The 22766-nt window shown below is 34.5% G+C and overlaps 2 protein-coding genes across 2 annotated transcripts; both read right to left on the reverse strand.

Annotated features, from left to right (window-relative positions):
- Positions 1-5943: 5943 nt before the first annotated feature.
- On the reverse strand, positions 5944-9025 carry LOC133193059 (uncharacterized). The gene is made up of 2 exons (XM_061329046.1): positions 8634-9025; positions 5944-6470 (listed from the first exon to the last, which is right to left on the reverse strand). Exons 1-2 carry the CDS (start codon positions 9019-9021, stop codon positions 6178-6180), a joined length of 681 nt encoding a protein of 226 aa, XP_061185030.1. The 5' UTR covers positions 9022-9025; the 3' UTR covers positions 5944-6177.
- Positions 9026-10296: 1271 nt separating this feature from the next.
- Positions 10297-10704, reverse strand: LOC133193234 (uncharacterized). Its single transcript, XM_061329195.1, has one exon. The coding sequence runs from the start codon at positions 10702-10704 to the stop codon at positions 10297-10299; it is 408 nt and encodes a 135-aa protein (XP_061185179.1).
- Positions 10705-22766: the final 12062 nt, after the last annotated feature.

The following is a 22766-nucleotide window of genomic DNA, read 5'->3' on the forward strand; positions in this document are numbered from 1 at the left end:
AGAGACAGGATATACATTGAATCAATAATTATTTTGATCACATGTTTACTCCTTTTAAAACTTAGGAATACACATGTGCAATATGAAAGTCATAGCTCCAACCAATCAAAAGTTATGGGCAAACAGACAGACAAAGAGACGGACAGGGCAATAACTATATACCCCCGAATCTTCGATACGGGGACATATAAACAATTCATTTTACGGTAGGAAAATTCAACGTAAGGTAAAGTATAACATGAAAAGATATATAACTCGAATGTCGTCTTTCTGGAAAGCGAAATTCTCTTTTGTCTGTCTGAATATCTGCAACCAGAGAGTAAAAGATCTGTAGCTCATATATACATTGTACCTATAAACATTAACTTTAATTTTTAATATTATTTGATTTTAGACGATTTATCGTTTGGTAAAACAGCATTTCAAAGTACAACTGACTTGTGTGTGGATGTCAAATGTTGAGCTGGTAATGCTCTGGATAGAAATACTTCTACATGCATGAAGACTTACAATGTATCCAATCAGTCCTAATTATATTGATTATACCGTATGGTGGTATGTAGATTTGGGTGGCATCTTCAGTATATATGTACAACATTAGGATATTGTTTAAAAACTACGGAAATAAAATGGCGAGTATTATTTTTTAATTACATTTTTCACTTTTCCTAAACACAGGTTTAAATACCTCAATAATATATAACTTTCCCAAGAACTTGTGCTTGAAGTACTGAAAACTTTGATGCTGTTACCTTTATTATACCACTGGACAGCTGTTGGATATCACTTAAATTGCTAATATTACACTTTGTTGTGTATATGTCTTTTAAAACAAACTGAAAACAGTTTAGAAAGCACGAAATAATAATAATCATAAATATTTTTGAAAAGTTGAAAAGAAATGCAAAATCAGATATTCGAGTAACATATCGTCAGACTTGAAGCCAGTCAAAGATTCTCCCTACATTTCTACATTCCCACATACCTATCTTTATCTGTATAGAACAATTCAGATACCTAATGATTCAAAAACTCAATGAAACCTCTTACCCTTTATATAGATTTCGAACAACATTTTGAATAAATCAAATATTTTGTTGAAAACTATGTTACATGCATCTGAAAAAAACATATTTGGAAGACAAAAAACTCATTACGAGAATTTTATATAATCTTTGTTACAGAATATTATTAATATATGAATGTCTTCTTGAACGGATTAACTCGCTGACCTGACATAAACGTTTCTTACTTTTAAAACATTTTCAACAAATAATAACGATTAAGAGCAAGAGTCACGAACCATCAAAAATGGACCTATCTAAAAAAAATTATTTTTTTTTAGTTAATTGATAGTGTAGACTTTAAGCTTTTCTTTATTGCTTTTCTTTTTTCGATATCGATTATATTTCACACTTTCCAACAACACGCTTGCCTAAAGGCGCGTTATAAGACAAAATGAGTTACATACACATGTATGAAAAAGAAGCACATGTATGTTGTCCTCTAACATTTAAAGTATAGTACCCATCTTGAATCGAAACTTTATTTTGTGTAAATAGAGGGCCGAATATTATGATTCGTGGATTTAGCTCTTTAAATATACTCTTGTCGGTAGAATGAATTATAAACATTAGTGTACATCATTGTACGAATGCAGGGAACTAATTTCGTTACATAAATCATCATAAGCAAAATACATGTAAGCATCAGCATCAAGCCAGTATCAGCATTTAGAAATTGCATTGCCAGGATCAACATCAGCAAACAAAGGATAGAACTTAGATAACAAGCATTATACTTTTTTTTTAAATCAGCATAAAAATTCTATGAGGATCTAACAGTAAAAAAAATGAAAACTAATTAAATAATTCAGAATATTGATATATGATAAAAATAAAAGTAATATTATTATATAAAGTATTTTATTGTTTTAGACTGCAATGCTGATATTCAGTTATGTACTTTTGGTGTTATCAAGATTTAGTAATAAACATTATGATCTGGTCTTACCCTTACCTTGCTTAATTGACAGTTTTAAAACAGAGAGGCAGAATTGCTGGATTTTCCCTTTATCTTTTAATTACTACTAAAATACAAAACGAATTTAGATGTTACAAAGACGGAACAGAGTTGCCTTCTTTAGATTTCACTACAAATTGTATCGGACATGGTCGATAGGTCATTTATTACAACGAGAGAATGAAAAATGTCACTTACCCTGGTGGATATGAGACCATATCTTACAACAACCTATGCGAAGTTATCGAGAAAGTTCAGTATATATATGTTAAAAAAAGTCGTAAAATGATCATCACAGCTGCCAACTACTTTGTTTTCTTACAATAAATACAGTGTACGTTTCATATGTACTTGAGGGAAATTTTAGTTTTCAAAAATCGTATTTCAGTGCACATGATGCTTAGCTAAAATTCTCCAATGCTCTCTTTTTATAACTCAATGCTTAAATATTTTTTGCTTGATGAATTATCTCCGGGGTAGTGTTGAACTTTTCACTTATTCGTTAAGGCAATTTTTCTATTTATAGACGTCACGTGATGACGTCGTAGTGGAGTGCTTCTTTTAGCCTGAGACTCAATGACGTCTATACAATGGATAATAATAGTAAATGTTTTATCTAATGCTTTTCCGATTTATCAATGTTACATTTTTCAAAAAAAGTCTAAATTCGCCGAAATATGATCTGGGCACTGCCTTAACATACCTGCGTTATATCAGGAACAAAGCGGTCTCCTCAAGTCCCACTTATGCAAGAGAGGCTACAATGTCCGCACCGTACAAACTGCTATTGATGAGATGGCGGGACATGACAGGCAAAACCTATTACGCTACAAGGAAAAAGACAATAGCAGCAGGGTCCCTCTGGTAACCACATACCATCCCGTCCTTCAGAACCTCAGCGGTATCCTTCAAAAGAATCTGCCAATTCTCCACTCAAATAAACGAATGGCAGAGGTCTTTAAGGAGCCTCCATTGGCTGCATACAGACGCCCGAGGAATCTAAAGGACATGGTAGTAAGAACCAGATTGGACAATCCATTACCTAACGGGGGCTTTAAAACTTGCTCTGACAGAAGATATCTTCTCTGCACAGCTCTGACAAAGACAGCTTTAACAGCCCCGTTACAGGCCGCAGCTACAAAATACTAGGGAATTTGTCCTGTCAAACAGACAACTGCATTTATCTCATCAGTTGCAAAGTTTGCTCCAAACAGTATGTTGGTGAAACAGGAGATCTCCGCAGGAGAGTCAATAATCACCGTTCTACCATTAGGACCAAAAAACTCAATGAACCCGTTGGGGAACACTTCAACCTTGAAGGTCACAAATGGGAGGGCATGACAGTAGTGGTTATTGACCATAATCCAAGATGGACAGACGCTCAGAGAAAAGGCAAGGAAAAGTTTTGGATGCACAGGCTGAAGTCATTTCGCCCTAATGGTATAAACAATCTTAATGACTTCACCAGGATGAAGGTGAACTAGACCCAATCCCGGATTGCAACAAACAAGTTCATTCTCTCTATATAGTGTAAACTTTACCATTAATTCGCATTGGCAATTCTGGAACAACCTATTCAGATATTTACAGCTTACATTTTTGTGTATTTCTATTATCCGATTTCCAAATTTATAATATATCCAAATTCATATTTTTAAAATTGCCCTTCCATATTATCTTTCTTTAATTTCTTTTTATGTTCCTTTGTTATTGTTGCAAGTCTGAAGCCAAGTCAACTGAGCTAGTTTTTTGATGGATAGAAGAAAATAACAACAGTATTGGAAGTGAAAAATGTCATTTATTTAAGTAAATGACGCAAAACAAAAATACACATAGTAAGGGGGTCAGAGAGACTAGAAAAACTTCTAAGAACACAAAAATCTTTGGCATCATATTATGCAAACTGACCCCCTTTAAAATAAACATACCATAAAGCAGGCACTGATATGCGTGCCATCAAAAAGGGTGGGATAAAACAAATAGCACAAAAATCTTTGGCATCATATTATGCAAACTGACCCCCTTTAAAATAAACATACCATAAAGCAGGCACTGATATGCGTGCCATCAAAAAAGGGTGGGATAAAACAAAATGAACACGCAAAGTATGATCTCTAATACATGAATAACAATAAAAAAAAAAAAAAAAAAAAAAGACGGAGGAAGAAAGGGGATGGATGGAGGGTTTTTTCGACAAAATTTTCCCTTGCAATTTAGCGTGGCTTTCTCCTCTGGTAAATAAATAAACAATGGTCACGTGATTGGGAGAAGCCACGCTGATTGGCTGTATATTAAGACAATGGTGTCATCGATTAAAAATAGGCAATTGATCCCGAGATAAATAGTTTGTAAACATCAAACAAAATTACAACAATTACCAAAATACAATCATGTCACATCAAAATTAAATTAAAACAAATAAAACAAATACAGTTTCTTTATCTCCGTCACATAAAGGATATTATCATTTGTAAATAATAATAACTGATTTATGTTCCTTTGTTATTGTTGCAAGTCTGAAGCCAAGTCAACTGAGCTAGTTTTTTGATGGATAGAAGAAAATAACAACAGTATTGAAAGTGAAAAAATGTCATTTATTTAAGTAAATGACGCAAAACAAAAATACACATAGTAAGGGGGTCAGAGAGACTAGAAAAACTTCTAAGAACACAAAAATCTTTGGCATCATATTATGCAAACTGACCCCCTTTAAAATAAACATACCATAAAGCAGGCACTGATATGCGTGCCATCAAAAAAGGGTGGGATAAAACAAAATGAACGCCACAGTCCAATTGCAAATTGGATCCACCCTCCCAAGGCGACTTGGCAAGGCGCAAAATAAAAAGGAGACAAATGCTCATGATACATGTTAAAGTATATGTCATAACAACAAAAAATTAAATAAATATGGACATATATATATATATATATATATATATATATATATATATATATATATATATATATATATATATATATATAATACAACACTAGCTAATAAAAAATAGTTCTATTGAAGACATTTTGTTATTTGACATTAGAGCATGTGGTGGCCAGCAAGATAGCTATGTTCAATATGCCCTAAAAAAAAAAAAAGTTTTTACCAATAATGTTATATACAAACATAGGGAGATAGAAAATTATGTCAGCAGAAGACTTCTGACCTGACATGTTGAAAACAATAACTTTCAGGCAGCAGAAAACTTCTGACCTGCCGTGTACCCAAAAATATGTGTATGGAACAGGATCTGACCAGGGATTGAAAGACAGCAGAATACTTCTGACCTGTCTCCTATATACAAATGCTTGATAAAGGGCAGCAGATAACTTCTGTCCTGCCCTACAAAGTCTATGTGGTTATTTGTGACAGCAGAAAACTTCTGACCTGTCTAAAAGTTTTTCTTACACATGTGTATGTTTTGGGGGGCTACACCGGGGTATGCACTAAAAATTGAGCATGTCAATTACTTATAGATGAAAGGACTTAATACGAATGTAGTGCTTAAAAGCATCGGAATTCCACCTTCCCAGTTTTTGAATGACATTGTCTGAAAATCCAAGTGAGGCTGCATGTGTTGCTGCCCCAATTCTGAAACTGTGACCTTTAAATTGATCCGGACTTAGTCCAATAAACTGAATTGCTGCTTTGAGATGTGAAGTAACAACCGAGTATGTAATTGGCAAGCCATCCATGGTCTGGAACAATGGCCCGGATGTATGTTTGTACAAGGCAAGATACTTATGCAACGCCTTAACTGGACAGTATAAGGAACTGGGACATGCTTGAAGGAAAATGATTATTGGAGCATGGTGTTTATTCGTTTTATAATCCCTCATAATTATTTGAACTCCCTCTAACAAAGCGTTTTCCTGTTTGAATGTTATGTCAGACCTCTGTAAAATACAATTCGTAGCTTTAACTGATTTCGCTGTTATTTCCCCTAATCTCAAAAAAGCATGAAAGGCTACCAAGAAAAGTGCTTGCAAAAGAAGTCTGAGTGAATACTGAGACACAGTGTGTTCTAAGGCTGCAATGAGTTTCTGTAAGATAGGTGCTGTGATAGGCAGGCGTGTGTCCCTCCTTGAGCCTACAGCTTGACACCCTTTAAGAATTTTTTTGGTCACAAAGGCTTGAGTAGGGTCTGAGATACTTCATAACTTGTGAATAAAACTGATAGCTGAAATGTGGGAAAAAATTGTACTGGGTGAGTAATTTTGAAGAAATAAATGGCCTATGAAGTTACAAACATCTGTCACTGAGACTGGAAGTGATATGTCAGGTTTCCATTTGAGGAGCAAATTCCAACTTCGGCGATAAGCTTTTGAGGTTGATGATGAGAGAGCAGATTCTAGTAGTTTCATGCAGACTGGATTCAAATTGTTAAGAGGTCCTTGGGAACTTCTGTCTGTACAGGACTGAGATGAGGGGCTATCTGGAAGGCTTCCTGCAATTTAAATCGTGAAAGATGATCTGCCAGAGTATTTGTTTTGCCTGGAATATGTTTAGCTTTGAAAAGGATGTTGTGTGAAAGTGCTGTTAGAACTAATCTGCGAATCAACTTCATGAGAATTTTGTCTTTACAAGTCTGTTTATTAATGGCATGTACTATGGCCATGTTGTCGGTCATGAATAGGAGCTTTTTGTTGGCTAAAGCAGGACCCCAGATTTCCTGTGCTAACACAATGGGTAACAACTCTTTAATGGCTATCTGGTATTGTGCTAAATCTAGAACTTCCTCCCAACTTAATGCAAACCAGTTGGTTCCCAAAACTGCCGCAAAACCCAATGAGCCTGATGCGTCAGTAAATAACAATTCTTTATCGGAAGATGACCAAACATCAGGAAGTATAACTGACCTGCCATTATAAGATTCTACAAAATGTGACCACATATGCAAGTCCGCTCTTGCCTCACAAGTTAGGCGGATGAAATGATTAGGGTTGGAGACCCCACATGTTAAATCAATGAGGCGACGCAAAAAGGTTCGACCTGGAACAACAACTAAACAAGCGAAATTTAACAATCCTATCAAAGATTGTAGGTCATGTAAAGTAATTTTCTTTCTGCGTTTTGCTGCTTGTAAACTGTCCCTGACTTTGTTTAGTTTAGATTCAGGCAAACGACATACCAATGTATTCGAGTCAATCTCAATCCCATATATGGTTAATACGGTAGTAGGAAAAACTGTTTTTTCCTCTTTGATGGGTATGCCTGATTTTGCACAAATAGACAAGAATCTTTCAAGATCAGCTTGACATTTAGTAGAACCCTTGGGCCCGATAAAGAAAAAATCGTCTAACATATGAGACATTCCGGAAGCAGAAAATTTTTCACACATTGCCCACTGCAAACTACTACTAAGGCGTTCAAAGATCTGACACGAACTACTCGCACCCATTGGTAGACACTTATCATAGAAGAACCTACTGTCCCAAGAAAATCCTAAGAGTTTGTAATCATCAGGATGAATTGGAATTATGCGGAAAGCATCCTGAATGTCTGTCTTAGCCATCAATGCACCGCGACCAAATTTTCTAAGTAGGTCTGTTACAACATCTAAAGAGTCATATTTCACTTTTGAATTTTCTTCAGGGATCATAAAGTTGACTGAATTATGTTTTGGAAAAGAGAGATCGTGTATAACTCGGAATTTACCAGGGTCTGATTTAGGAACAACTCCTAAAGGAGAAGATATAAACTGGGAAAATGGTGGAGAGGGGAAGGGCCCAGCTATTCTCCCTGATTCAATACCACTATTAATGAATTCCTGTATAACAGAACTATGTTCAAGTGCACTTTTATGATTCCTAGATATTTTTGAGCTTGGTATACCACTACAACCTAAGTGAAAACCATAGGTGAATCCATTTTTGATAACTAAAAGTTTGTCTTTGTCATAACCTTGCAGGATTTCAAGCAGATTTTTTACTTTGATTGGAGTTGGGAGTTCTTGAGTGTGAATTCTGCATTCTGGGCTTGGAAGAATCTGTGCATTTGGACTTGGGATGGTTTCCTCTGCATTGCATGCAGATGTGACGAAAGGGACAGGGGTTTTTACTACAACGTTCCCCTCTGTTGTATTGAAAACAAAACTTGATGCGAAAGGGCTGGGTTTGATTATTCTGTGATTGTTTGGGAGGGAAAGCTTTTGAGAGTGTGGCTGCCCTCAGCCTTAATTCCTGAATAGGTTGCTGCCAAGGTACATTAACAGTTTCTTTTAACTTTCGAAACTGCTCATCATATGAACGAAATGCATTGTCCCCATGAAGTTGTTGAATTTCCCTTACCATGTGCCCATACTTTAAAAGATTGGGGGCTTCAGCAGGGTACTTTTCAATGTACACTGCTGCAAACAAAAAGAAAGCATCTGTCCATTGGGAAATACTTATGGGGCTTTTGAATTTTGGACTTTGGTGCAATTTTATGACCCCAGTGGAAATCGAAACACTCAAAGGTTCTTCCCTTGTATTTTGTAGGGATCGAAAGTCAATGAATTCATTATTCCAAATTTTTGTCTTAAGTTTGCTAGAAACTGAAGACCCAAGGGGAATGCCATCACTAACAATAGTAGATGAGTAAGGAAGATCAGTTGCCCTTGCTGGCTCACCTGCAAAAACTTGATCTAACAGATCCCCCAACAATGGCGTTGAACTTGACACACTGTTTGTTGGTTGCAGAGATGAAGGACCTGGAACTGAAGGTGGTTGTGGATCTGCTGTAGGTTTTGGTGATGTGTCAGCTGAGTGGGACGTAGGTGCTGGCACTGAAGGGGCCTCCTGAGTTGGAACGTTTAGCCCATTGTGCCCTTGTGAGTGCTTTAGAATTGCCACAGCTAATTTGTCATAGTCAATGTTTGTGAGTCCATTGTTTTGAGCAGGTGGTCCCACAGGCGGCAGGTCTAGTGATATGGCTTGACTTCCTTCTGTCGGTTGGACTGCCCTTCGCTTTTTGGCTGTTGTAGCACCTGAGGACTTCTGTCCCCTCTTTGGAGGCATGGCTGTACACCTCGACAATAAAGCATAATGAACACAATTAATAATTATTCATTGAATGATACTGAAATGTCCCAAAGGGCTCAGTAGAAATACAGCTATATAAATATTTATATACACATGTATATGTATATATATAGCCTTGGACACAAAATAAACATATACAGCCTCAATGCTGCATAATACAGATTATGGCTAAAGAATGAGGTATAAATTTTTATACAATTTTTATCATTATACCTGAAAAGTAGCTGAAAACAGAACAACACCAAAGGAGAATCTGAAGCTTGTCTGACCCAATTTTAAGATTTAAAATTTTCAGCTAGTTAAACAAATTAGAAGGTTACAAAGACCTGAAGCCATACCTTAGTGAAATATATTGTATGTACATATGATGATTACAAGGATGTTGCGTGTGGTCCCGCAACAGTTGAATATATAACCATATTTTATAGAGTGTATAAAAATACTGTCGAGTAAACAGTAGTGTCTTATGTGGATGAATCACCACCAGAATAAATATTGAAATAGTACAGATAAGGTGCACATGATCCTGCACTAAAGAAAAATGCATATGGAATGTAATATAGTATATCTATCATAGTATGATGATATTGCATATGTTCCCACAACATCCAACAAAAACAAACTACCAATTCATGTACAGTCATAAAATGATAATGCGTATGGTCCCGCAACATCAAACAACAACAGACTGCGAATTGGTGTACGGTCATGAAAACAGTTGTGTAAGGTGTATGGTCCCACAATACAACAACCAAATGAGCATGTCTTTGGTGGTATGGTCCCGCACCAAAAGAAAATGCACATACAATTATATACTCATACAAGATGAAGCGTATGGTCCCGCAACATCAACCGTAAGCATTATGTAATGTGTATGGTCCCACAATACAAAGAGAAATTGCTTACAAAGTATATAAACCAGTCAAACATATAGGAGTTAATAAATGCCTACTCCAATAAAGTTTATGTAAGCTGTATTTATGTTGTTCATTGACCACAAAAAACAAACTGAATGTCTAATAATCATCAGTAAGTTTGATGAAACACATAAAGCATTTGACATTAAAGCCTATGACAGAATGTGATGCATGCACTCAATGACTTAAGTAGACCATAGTTATGGTCTCAGAATATGGAGGTGCATTATTTAAATAGAACATTTATATTGAAATACATCCCTGAATGTACTTAGTTACAGAATATGGTTATATATATGTAAAGCAATTGAAAAACAAGGTCAGACAAGCAAACTTAAGCAGAATGATACTGGCCTGAAATGTGTCTATGATGTAAGATAGCTGAGCGAACACTTCGCCAAAAACGATGCATAGGAGAGGCGGTCACAACAAGAGGCGATGGGGTAGGGCATCGGAGATGTACCCCGTCATGGCACAGGAATGTCAAGTCTTCCCAGAAGCCTCTATGAGGCCAGAAATGTACACCGTTCATAGCTGCACACTGTTCTTTTAGCATAACGTTGATGGCGACGATGCGATCGTTGAAGTCCGAAGACGAAGCCCAAGGCTGGCGGCGTAGAAGCTGGCCTACAATGACTGTTCGTATGCCCACACCCGAATGCAGATAAGACGCTAATGATAAAATATCACGCACAATCACTTCGTCACTATTCAACAGAATGTCATTCTCCCCAATCTGCATGAAGCATATGTGTGGCAACACATCAAAAGTCAACAAGTCTCTGGAACGAGCAATGCTAGAGATCCGTAAACCACCACAATTTTCCCTTGCAATTTAGCGTGGCTTTCTCCTCTGGTAAATAAATAAACAATGGTCACGTGATTGGGAGAAGCCACGCTGATTGGCTGTATATTAAGACAATGATGTCATCGATTAAAAATAGGCAATTGATCCCGAGATAAATAGTTTGTAAACATCAAACAAAATTACAACAATTACCAAAATACAATCATGTCACATCAAAATTAAATTAAAACAAATAAAACAAATACAGTTTCTTTATCTCCGTCACATAAAGGATATTATCATTTGTAAATAATAATAACTGATTTATCATGTATAGTTACGCTATTTTGAGAGAATAAGACAATGTACGATTTACTGCTTGTCGTAATTAATTAGCGATAATTAATTCGTTCAATTATGTAAATCGCACTTCACCAGAGTTCACCCGATAGACCGGAAGCAATTCATAGCGCTCCGGATTTCTTTCTTCACGACTGTTTATTAACTTGAAATTAAACATGTAACACTGTAAATATTTAGTGTTTGGTAGTTAAGTAGTAGTGCTAGTTGTTTTGGTTTCTCTATTTCCCTTGTTTTTATGATTTATTAACTTATTCTTTGTCCTGAGGAAGGGGCAGGTCGTCCCGAAAATTTGACAATTATTATTGTTCGTGTCGTTGGTCATTTTTAGTGCTTTGTGTAAATTTCCATCCGTAACCTTGTATCTACTTAGTAGATCCGACACTTAAGACATGCAGTGTTGTTCGTTTTTAGTGCTTTATATATATATATATATATATATATATATATATATATATATATATATATATATATATATATATATATATATATATATATATATATATATATATATTATGTCAACTGCATATTTGACAACGTAAAACAGATCCCGTAATTTCTGTTAGGTTGTTCCAATGGATTTTATGGTGTGTATTGCGAAAACATATGTCCCTCTAATTGTCAAGACAACAAATGTGATGTCATCCAAGGCACATGTCTTGGATGTAAGCCGGGGTTGATTGGAAGGAGCAGTCAAACACGTAAAGCTTTTTGAATATGTTTATAAGACAAAGTTTTGTGCCAACGTGAGATATTTTGCGCTTCAAATTTGTTAACTGTTTATTTTTTAGCTTGTCAAAGTGGCTCATACGGTCTAGAATGTAAATTCCAATGTACAGGGAAGTGCAAGAAAAGACTTACATGTAATCATATATCTGGTACTTGTATTGATGGATGTGCCACAGGTAAGTTATTGAAAAATGACAAGACAAAATAAGTAGTGAAATTTTATTTGTCCTTCTTCAAATTATAATATTCAAATGCGTGTACATTGTATATTCTTTTTAAAGAATTTTAGTGGTAGAATACCAAATCTTATATGGTCCGCTCTCTGACAAAACCGGGCTTAATGACATAAACCTTGACGTTGAGAAAAACGTGTTTATTGTGACGTCAAATTTTAGCGTCTAAAACGCACATTTTCTCCCTTTCCACTTTCCGTTGTTCAGTTTTATTTTCAGAGTGAAAGTATATAATGAATACGTATGTTGATCGTCATATCGTGTGTAGAATACGTTTCTTTGCCATTTTTAAAATATTTTCTTAAGATACCACCGACGAATATTCTAATATTATTATATTTTATGTTTGAATCCTACATGTGCACTTCACGAACAATTTTAAGTTGAATGTACACGATATACAAATGTATTTATTTAACTTTTGTTCAGTTATTTTCGCTAGTTTTGATATCCTAGTATAATGAATAATTAACCATACACCGAAACAAATAGATGTCAAAATTTCTATTTATACGTTAACCCGCCTGTATGAATGTAAAGTGTTATGATCCACTAAACATCACATGCTGAAAAGCCAACTTGATTTACAATACGTCACTCGGGCAAGACCTCATTTAGTGACAGAAAGGATAGGCCTAAGTAAAGAAAACAGAATGGACGATGAATTTTCAGTAAGTAATATAAGTATGAAATGTTTATACTTTGAAAGTTTGCATGCATGAAAATTGACAATATTAAATGAGTTCGATTATTTTATAATCTTCATGCGTTCTCGTAACATACAGCACCTGTTCTATGCAGCATTTGTTGGTTGGTAGATTGAAATTAATTTTTTTTTTCTGAAATTTTCATGTATGAAACTGCAGTTCGTGTTAAGATTTTTTTTTTCTCATTGTATTGCTTGCAGTTCTTCATGTAGACATTTTATATATTCACAAATCAGCAAATACTTTAAAAGCAAGTTCCACGTTTGCACTGCTGTTTTTTTTTTTTTTCTGTGTGTGTTTTAACGCCGGCGTTGCTTCTGGATTTTACGTTATATATAAAATTCCTGAATATTTCTCTAAAAGTTTAATTAAATCAAATCAATATCTAAACACTCAACATATTTTTAATGCTATTCCAATGCGGGGATCTAGAGGGGGTCTGGACACCCCCCCCCTCCCCCGAATTTGTGGAGTAATCAAATGTAGATAGTAAATTAGCTAAAAATGACCTTGGACCCTCTTCCTCTCCTAAAAAACAAGGACACCTATTAAGATAGTAGGAGGAGTAATTCTTTTGAAGCTTAACAAGTGAAGTCCACACACCCATCCCCAACCAACCCCTTTACGAAATAAGGTTTTCACGTTTGAAGCAGTGTGCGTTTTTGTTTGTTTATGTTTTTTTTTTTTCATTTTACTCGTCATCAAATTATGGTCTAGATAATTTTTTACTGGGGTGGACTCCCCCCCCCCCCCCCCCCCCCGGAAAAAATCCCAGATCCTTGCTTGATTCCGATACATAATGGAGGGATACAGAGAGAGTGGGATACTTATATACCACTTAAACATGGCTGGAGTGTCGCTAGCCAAGAGTTTGCGATTCACAAACCATTGCTAGCAAAGATGGACCAACCCCCTCCCGCTAATAACCATAAAATATCTTTAAAAACATTCTCCGCCAAATCTGTCATTCTTATTCTGTACCTTTATTAAGAATTCACCCACATATTAACTTACTATAATCGGTTTAGTAGTAGTGTATATTTGTTAGTATCGAATAATTTTTGCATTAAGTATTCTACAAATATGTAGTGACGACTATTTAAAAAATCCTTACTAGGTAAATACAGTATATTTTATAGCATTTTTGTTCTTTCGGGTGATTATTTTCCACAGCATTTACAATCTGTAAAATAATATATAAATAGTGCACGTTTTTGAGGGGTAACAGTTGAAGTTGACACCCCAAGGAAAACCATTGTCAACCGACGCGTCAGCGGCCGCGGAGGTTGACAATGGTTTTCCGAGGGGTGTCAATTTCAACTGTTACCTTCAGAAACGTGCACTATTTATTTTATTATACTGAATGTCTTATTGATTTCGGATGTCATAAAAAAAATTCAGTGATCGTCGTTAAGTTCATGCTTAGAAAGCTTTCAAACTCCCCGCTTCTATTTTTCTCAATAAGAAAGCTTCGGAAAAGATTTACCAACCTCTTTATTGTTTGTTTGCTACTCAAAAAGTTCTTTATCATCTAAAGTTTGCACTCGCAAGGATGTTTCGTCTGTCGTTTGTTGTTTTCAAGTAAGTTACATCGGGCGCAAACTGTTATTGACTTCGTTTATTCGGTTTCTTTCAAACGCACAACCTACGTTTTGAGAATTCTACGGTGAACCGTACGCGCATGATTTGAACGCATGTGATATTTTCGTAATGTTACCCGTTGTCAAGTGTGTTGCTCTCGCTGAGGGTAACATTACGGATTGTTAAATGCGTCTAAACCAATCAGATTTTAGTATTTAACATGAAAGTATAATAACCGTATATAACTATCATCAGTAAGTAGAAACTAATACAATCTGTGCAAGCATAGAAAACAAAAGTGTGTAAATAAATACGATTAAATAAAAAAAAAAATCAGTTTTTACAATATTTGGGATAGATAAAGCATCAATTGCAAATTAAACTTTAGTTTAATATTAAATTAAATTTTGACATCTAAACAGCCATGTGTTTTTCCTAGTTTCGGTTTATGAATTTCTGAAGATCGAAAGGTGCATGTCGTTTTAAGATATACAAAATCAGGAAAAGCTGGCAAAAGGGGAGATACTACCGAGACAAATTAAAAGCAAAGGCGTTCACCGAAAATGGGTCTCCGACATGGTTGATTTTAATAGAGCATATCATGAAAAGTAACTCAACTTAAACTCCGTCCGAATGGGGGGGGGGGGTTGACTTGACGATAAGTTCATGTCCTAAATCCACTATTCAGGTGCCTGTGGGAAGTACATTACTTAGCTTGTGGTTTGTATTGAAAATAAATAATTCTTATATACCTGCATATATTAAATATATTTTATTGAATGTTACACAAACTTCCAGTGCTCATGGAGAGATATGACCTAAAATTGCATAGTAAGAAAAAGAATTATCCTTCATTCTGTACTATATACAATATCCACAAGAACAGGGGAAGGGGAGGGGGCAATATTTTTACAATTATATACTTAACAATAGAAAACAAAGCTTATCAAAAGTTTTACCCCTCAAAAATACTTTACAAAATAATATACATGTAAAGCTATGTTACGGTTGTTCCCTTTTCAAAAGTAAATTGACTTTTTTGGTTTTGTTTGCTAACATTTTCTTTTAGGCTGACACCCCCTTTCAACTAAAGTTAGCTCCTACAGCCTGTGCATATAAAGTTTAGTCTACTTTAATCTTATTTCGTTACATTTAATAACATCTTAAAAAATATATGTAGCAAGTTAAATTTATGCGTGTTAATTATTTATTACTTGGCAAACATAATTTAAATAGAGTTCTGGTTTATTTACAGGAGCTTGGCAGTTTCAGCGGTCATCACTTCTCCCGTACCCCATGCAATAATCCAGTTACATCACAAAAACTGATTTTCCGATACCAGTGAGTAAACCTCATTATGCCCTAAAAAATGGGGCCACTCTATTTCTTGACTCTTTGCAAAATCCAGATCTTTGGGTTTCGAGTAGACGATATCCTAAAGCAATTTTTAAAAAAGAAAAAAAAATTCTTAACATGAAACTATAGTATGTAAAGGTACAAATACTCATGGACCAGATTCAGTTCTTCAAACTAGTCGTTTTCTCAATACAGAACTTACAATTCATACTGATATAATTGCAACCGCCAAAACAAGAAACAGTTTATGATTGGAATGCATGTATTTCAAGTGGCATATTATGACGGGACAGCAGTACAAACAGTATATATGGTGCAACTTCAGCGTCATACACTTTGCAGCATACAGTCCCTGAAACGTTCTACTTTCCCACTTGAACGGTGAGCGAACGGTGAACGAACGCTGAACGAACGCAGAGCGAACGGTGAGTGAACGATGTATGAACGCTGGACGCAACTTGTTGAACGATGTGTGAACGCTGAACGGTGAGCGAACGCAGAACGCGAACGGAGCGCAAACGCGAACGCAAAGTGAACGGTGAACGAACGGTGAACGCAAGATGAACGATATATTCGGAAGGCCTCTGATCTTTTCCTTGCATTGAAACTATTTTATTGTATTATAATGTCAGGTGCCAAAAAAAAAAAAAAATAATAAATAAGTAAACCAATAAATGAATGAATAAATAAGTCAATAAAATAAATTCTCCAAAATTGTCCTAAGAAAGACGATGCATGCACATTAAGTTTTTAATCACACGATTTTTATCGCATTAAAACATTGCAATTGTTGCCGAACGCTGAAGCATAAACAAATCAGAGAAAACTCTGACTTATAGAATGAATTAAAGCAGTTGTAACATCCATTCATATATCTCCGATTTCGTGTAAAGTAATGAAAAAAAATTAATTACAAAGGTCAGTGGACGTTTTGCATTTATACGCTCGTATTTTAAATTTTTAATACAATAATATATTATGTGTCATTTTTATTTTTCATGATGATTTATTGAGCTGACTTCTACATGTATATGTAGATGGCCGTGGTTATACTCGGACAAGATAATACAAAGATACATATTCATATTATTTGTTATAAATTCAATTTTCAGAACTTGATATTTAAGTTTTATGCTGTTATAGTTTTTATTAAACAGACAAATGAGAGAGAGAGAGAGAGAGAGAGAGAGAGAGAGAGAGAGAGAGAGATTCCGTTTTAGCCCACCCCCTCCTCCTTTCAGGCTTCACTAATTGTTTGTACCTATATCAAACAAAAACTCTGAAATTTTTTTTCTATATATATCGGACATTGAAAGTAACTTTTTTATCAACAAATCATATCCATTTGTTTGACAGTCATACTCGTTTTTATTTTCCTGCTTCAAGTTCACATGAAGTCCACGTGCTTGTCCTGTCAATCAAAGTCATTCGACACTGTGCAGGTGTGAAAATTTCGTCACATCGAAGACGAAGTGCGAGTATTTCCAACAAGTTATAACATCTATTTTTATTATTTCTAGATTTGATCCAAACATTTGATTAATAAATGAATAAAATACATTGGGCATTAACACTTAATTTGAAACATACTCTCAGCCAATTTCAAATACCAACGCCGACACGTGTACATTTTGAACTGCTATTGTTTTGTGATATTTTTAGATGCATGTTTGTTTTGAGACTGAAATTTTTGTTCTAAAAAAGACCTTAACTTTAAAAAAAAAAAAAAAAAAAATGTTAATTAAAATATTCTGGAAATACAGCACTGACTAAGTAACCAATCTAGGGGGAAAAGGGGAGGGGGGGTATTAATCATATTGAATGGCAAACATATAAAGTTCGGTGAAGAAAGATTTTTTTTCTCTATAACTATATATAGACTTTACATATTATAGTAGAGAAAATTCTGTACTGCAGTGCATTTCAGATAAATATTTCCTTTAACCACACTATCAATTTAATTCGCTCCAATATAAAATAAAATAATAGGATATAAAAATATAAAATAACAGGATATCCGCAGTACTATGTATAACTCTCAGAACTAGTTCTGTTATATTTTCTGTAGTGATTGAAAAAAAAAAACGTGTTAGAAATAAATATTTTCGTAATTTTGCTGTGTAATTATTTGACTTGGATAATTATATCACCATTAACAATTTGTCGTCTTTAACAATACAACAAAATGTTGCAGTGCTTGAAGTATTTGCATATTGCCCTTAGTTAAATTTAATATTTCAGCATGCATCGTTCTACATAGGTACAGAATGTGCTTATAGCAAAATTTATTTTCCAGAGCAATTTAATAAATAACCTAACAGCTACATGTAGCTGGTGGATTTGTTTTAATCAAATAACTTTAGAGACCAACTCCATTGATAAGCTTCAAACAATCGTAGACCAGTTTTCAGTCGCAATTTCGGCTCCCCAGTACCATGCATGACAGTGGCTGGAATGGAAGACTTTCCTAAGCCTCTAAAGGGAATACAAAAGTACCACTGATTTCAAAGAACAGAGATTGGTATTGTGTCCGTAGATGAATGAGTTTCATTAGCAGAAGTGAGGATCAGCATATTTAAAGCAATCGTAACCAGGATAGGCCAGTTATTTTATATCCCATTGGTCTCACTGACTCTCGCAAGCATTTACCTGGTCATAAATTTCCCATCGGGTCTGTCAACCGCTTGAATACCGTACATGTAATGACACAGCTTTGTTTTGTATTTATTTTCCTCTTTCTTTGTTATCATAATTATTTTCTTTGCCGTTTTCAACAATATTTATTGAAAGCAAGAAGTATAGTCTACTTTATGAAATAAAGTTGATATACATAAACATGTTTTTATTGTAGGAAAGCACTGTACAACATGTACAGATACACACAAAATGTCCTTAGTTTTATTCAAAACTATTATTTTTATTCAAAATGTGTAAGGATAAAGTTAGGTTAAAATTCTATTTCATCATCAAATTAATCTTAGTCTCTGTTTCTAAGACGTCATTTTTTTTAAAAAGATGACGTTATTGAATAACGTCAATGACGTTATCGTTTTATTAGAAAATGATGATTTCAAACATATTATGTGTAATTGGGTTTTCCCGTGAATAAAGAAAACGCTGGTCAGTTTGTAGAGTTCTTTAATTCTGACATGGATGGTTAATTCTGACATGGATGGTATTTTATATATAAATGAATCAGCCCAACAAAACATGTAAACATAATAAATATTTCATATTATTATATAGTCTATTTATAGTCCCCGTATAATCTATACAAACGCAAACGGTTCATAACACTACATATTCACTGGTTTTGAAGCCATATTCACCGGAGGATCGGTGCGCGTGCAGCGGTATTGTTACGTCACAATCAACACCTCAAACAACGTTGTAAACAATAGTTGCAACGGCCGGAGCCAGCCTTGTATTTGAGCAGGAAAAACATAAGCCAAGCCTATCGCAAGATTATTTTCTGAACATTTTGATGTCTTATAGTCCCTGAAGCGTTCTACTTTCCCATTTTTCCGTTCGCTGACCGTTCGTTCAGCGTGCGTTCACCGTTCGCTCTCCGTTCACAGTTTTGCGTTCAGCTTTCAACTTGCGCTGGCGTTCACCGTTCATAAAGCGTTCAGCGTTCGCTCTTCGTCTGTTCACTTTGCGTTCATCTTACGTTCAGCGTTCACTAATCGTTCAGTCTTCATTGTCATTCGGAACTCCAAAGTGAAAGGACTTATCTCTTTTTACAGTGTAAGTAAGGATTTACAGGTTTTTCAATTTAATGATTAACATATCGTGTTTAAAGAATCATTATTTCATGGCAAAAAAATTATCTACAATATTTTCTTTATTATTGTAACTTAACTTATTGATTTACTCTGGAAAATAAATGTTGTTACAAGTATGTACCTATAAAGAACGATGCTGAAAAATTAAATTTAAATACGGACAATATACAGATACTTCAAGCACTACTGCAACATTTTGCTGCTTTGTTAAAGACGAAAAATCGATAATAATCCAAGTCAATTAATTTACCAACTGCAGCAAAGTACTAAAATATTTATTTCTAACACTTTTTTTCAATTACTGTAGAAAGAAACATTAGCAGTAGTTCTGAGAATTATAAATAGTGCTGCGGATATCCATTCAATTAAATATCTTTGGAGTGAATAAAATTGATAGTGTGGTTTAAAAAATATTTATTTAAAAATAAAATACACTACAGAATTTTTTTTTACTTAACATATGTATAAAGTCTATAGTTAGAGGGAAAAAAATCCCTTCCTTCATGATCACCGTAACTTTATATGTTTGCCATTCGATATGTTTAAGAGCCCCCCCCTTTTTTTCCCCCTTAATCTGTTACTTTGTCAATATTTCCAGTATATTTTAATTAACATTAAAAAAGAAGATAATGCGTTTTGTAGCATAAAAAAATTCAGTCTCAAAACATACACGCATCTAAAAAAAAAGTCATTACGGGTAAACAACTGCATTTCAAAATATACACGTGCCGGCGGTGGTACATGTATTTTAAAATTGCAGGGAGTATGTTTCACATTCACGTGGCTGAATCATGCCAAGTGTTTATTCCCATGGGTCAATGTATTTTATTTATTTACTTAAAAAAAAATGTTAAAAAATCTTGGAAATACTAGCACTTCATCTTCGATGTGACGAGACTTTCACACCTGCACACGGTTGAATGATTTTGATTGACAGGTCAAGCATGTGGATACCGTGTGAACTTGAAGCAGGAAAATAAAACCCCCCGATTATGACTGTCAAACAGATGGATTTATTGATAAAATAAAATGGTTATATACTTTCACTGCCTGATATACTTTAAAAAAAAAAGTTTGATACAGGTACAGACATTTGGAGAAGGGGGGTAAAACGGAATCTCTCTCTCTCTCTCTCTCATTTGTCGGATTGATAAAACCATGACAGCATATTACTTTTATACATGTTTCAAGTACTGAAAATTTAATCTATAACAAATTATATGAATGCCTCATTGTATCATCTTGTCCGCGAATAATCACTGGGAAATGTCTACAGATACTTGTAGAAGTCTGCTCAATAAATCGACATAAAAAAAAAAAATAGAAATGACACATAAATATATTTTTGCATTACAATTTTAAAATACGGGTGTATTTATGCAATACGTCCACACACCTTTGTAAATTATTTCAATTTCGTTATTTTACACGGAATCGCCTTGACACGGAAATACCTGTATGGTTGTTACAACCGTAGTAATTCATTCTGTAAATCAGTAGTTTTCTCTTCTAAAATCCACATTATTTATTATGATTTTATGTATAAGATAAGAATAAACATTTATATTTTACAACTAGAATAATTAAATCTTTTATACTACAGTGTTCGGTAACAATTACAATGTTTTACAATGATAAAAATCGTGTGAACATCATACATACATGTATGTGCAGAAGATATTGTAAGAAACTCAAATTAATAGTTTTACTTATTGTCTTTCTTTGGTCAATTTTGGAACATTTCTTTTATTAATTTATAAATTCAATGATTTGTTTATTTATTTATTTATTTTCTGGCACCTGACATTAGAATACAGTGGAGTAGGTTCAATGCAAGGAAAAGATCAGAGGCATTCCGAATAAATCGTTCATCTTGCGTTCACCGTTCGTTCACCGTTCACTTTGCGCTCGCGTTTGCGCTCCGTTCGCTAACCGTTCACCAACCGTTCACCAAGTTGCGTTCAGCGTTCACACATCGTTCACTCACCGTTCGCTCTGCGTTCGTTCAGCGTTCGTTCACCGTTCGTTCAGCGTTCGCTCACCGTTCAAGTGGGAAAGTAGAACGTTTCAGGGACTGTACAAACAGCAAAAGGAAAACAGGGGTACGGAAGCTATAACTTGAAATTTGGATTTTTTTTTATTTTTCCACGACAGAAGTTCGTAAATGAAAGTGGTATCATCATGCAGCCTTCAATGTCTTATTTTTTCAAATCCGGACTATATAACAAAACAAATATGGACTCTTTCGGTGGTGAATATGGTTTGTTATTCACCACAAACCATATTCACCACTGGCAGAGTCCATAATTGTATAACTTTAACATAAGTATATATTTTATCCAATTTATTAGATTTATTTAGCATAAAATCCATATTACACTGATATTCTTACCCATTTACTCATTATCACTTAATAGTTCACAATTGAAGGGAAGTAACTCTTATTTCTTCATATGCATAAAACTCAAGTAAATTTATATAATGTACCAAAAATATTTACAAATCTCAAAATGAGCAATAATATTGATAAATACCAAGTTGTGGACCTAGGCTGCATATGTATATAAATCAGTGTTACAGCTACATGTGTCAATCCTGACATTAACAATATCTGGACCTGTACACACAACATATAGTTGTATTTACTAATTTTTTTATAATATACAATATTAACAAATTCCTCCAGGTCAGATCTCATCATAAAAGATATTTCATATATCAGTGTAACTTTAAAACAGGTCTCTTATATATTTATCTTCATTTAAATCATTTACTGTATCATTTACAAATTTTCTATTTACTCATCAACAGGGCTCTCCATCATTTGAAGTATTACTGTGTGCAGACTTTACGTGAACCACTAATATCCACGATATTTTAGCGATCAAATTCGCAGCCGAACCACTATTCATTATAATTACAAAAGCACCCTCCCCCCCCCCCCCCCTACACACACACAACGATTTTGAATTACCAATTCGTACATATGATCGTGCATATTGATAAAAAAATAAATAAATGGAATGGATATTTAAAACAATTAGAATTTTTCCATATAATAATGTACATACAATAGTACAGTGCTATAAGACCAACCAACTGTAACACCCCCCACCCCCAAACACACACACACACACAACAAGCAACTTAAAAAAATAAGTACGATATATAAAAAAAATTAAATAATGTACTTGTATCACTCTCAACAAGTTGTACGTGTGTATTAAACCTTGATATTGTTGTATATACAATGTATATTTAACTTC

The sequence above is a fragment of the Saccostrea echinata genome, unplaced genomic scaffold (genome assembly GCF_033153115.1).
Source record: "Saccostrea echinata isolate AGI-Se365-2 ecotype Australia unplaced genomic scaffold, CSIRO_AGI_Sech_v1 ptg000027l, whole genome shotgun sequence".
Taxonomy (NCBI): domain Eukaryota; kingdom Metazoa; phylum Mollusca; class Bivalvia; order Ostreida; family Ostreidae; genus Saccostrea; species Saccostrea echinata.

Bases quoted from the DNA above. Each gene is read 5' to 3' on its own strand.
- LOC133193059 (XM_061329046.1), bottom strand. From the start codon at position 9,021: ATGCCTCCAAAGAGGGGACAGAAGTCCTCAGGTGCTACAACAGCCAAA. The intron at 6,471-8,633 runs GTGAGCCAGCAA...TTTAAATTGCAG, and splicing joins GTTAGATCAAGTTTTTGCAG to GAAGCCTTCCAGATAGCCCC.
- LOC133193234 (XM_061329195.1), bottom strand. From the start codon at position 10,704: ATGCAGATTGGGGAGAATGACATTCTGTTGAATAGTGACGAAGTGATT.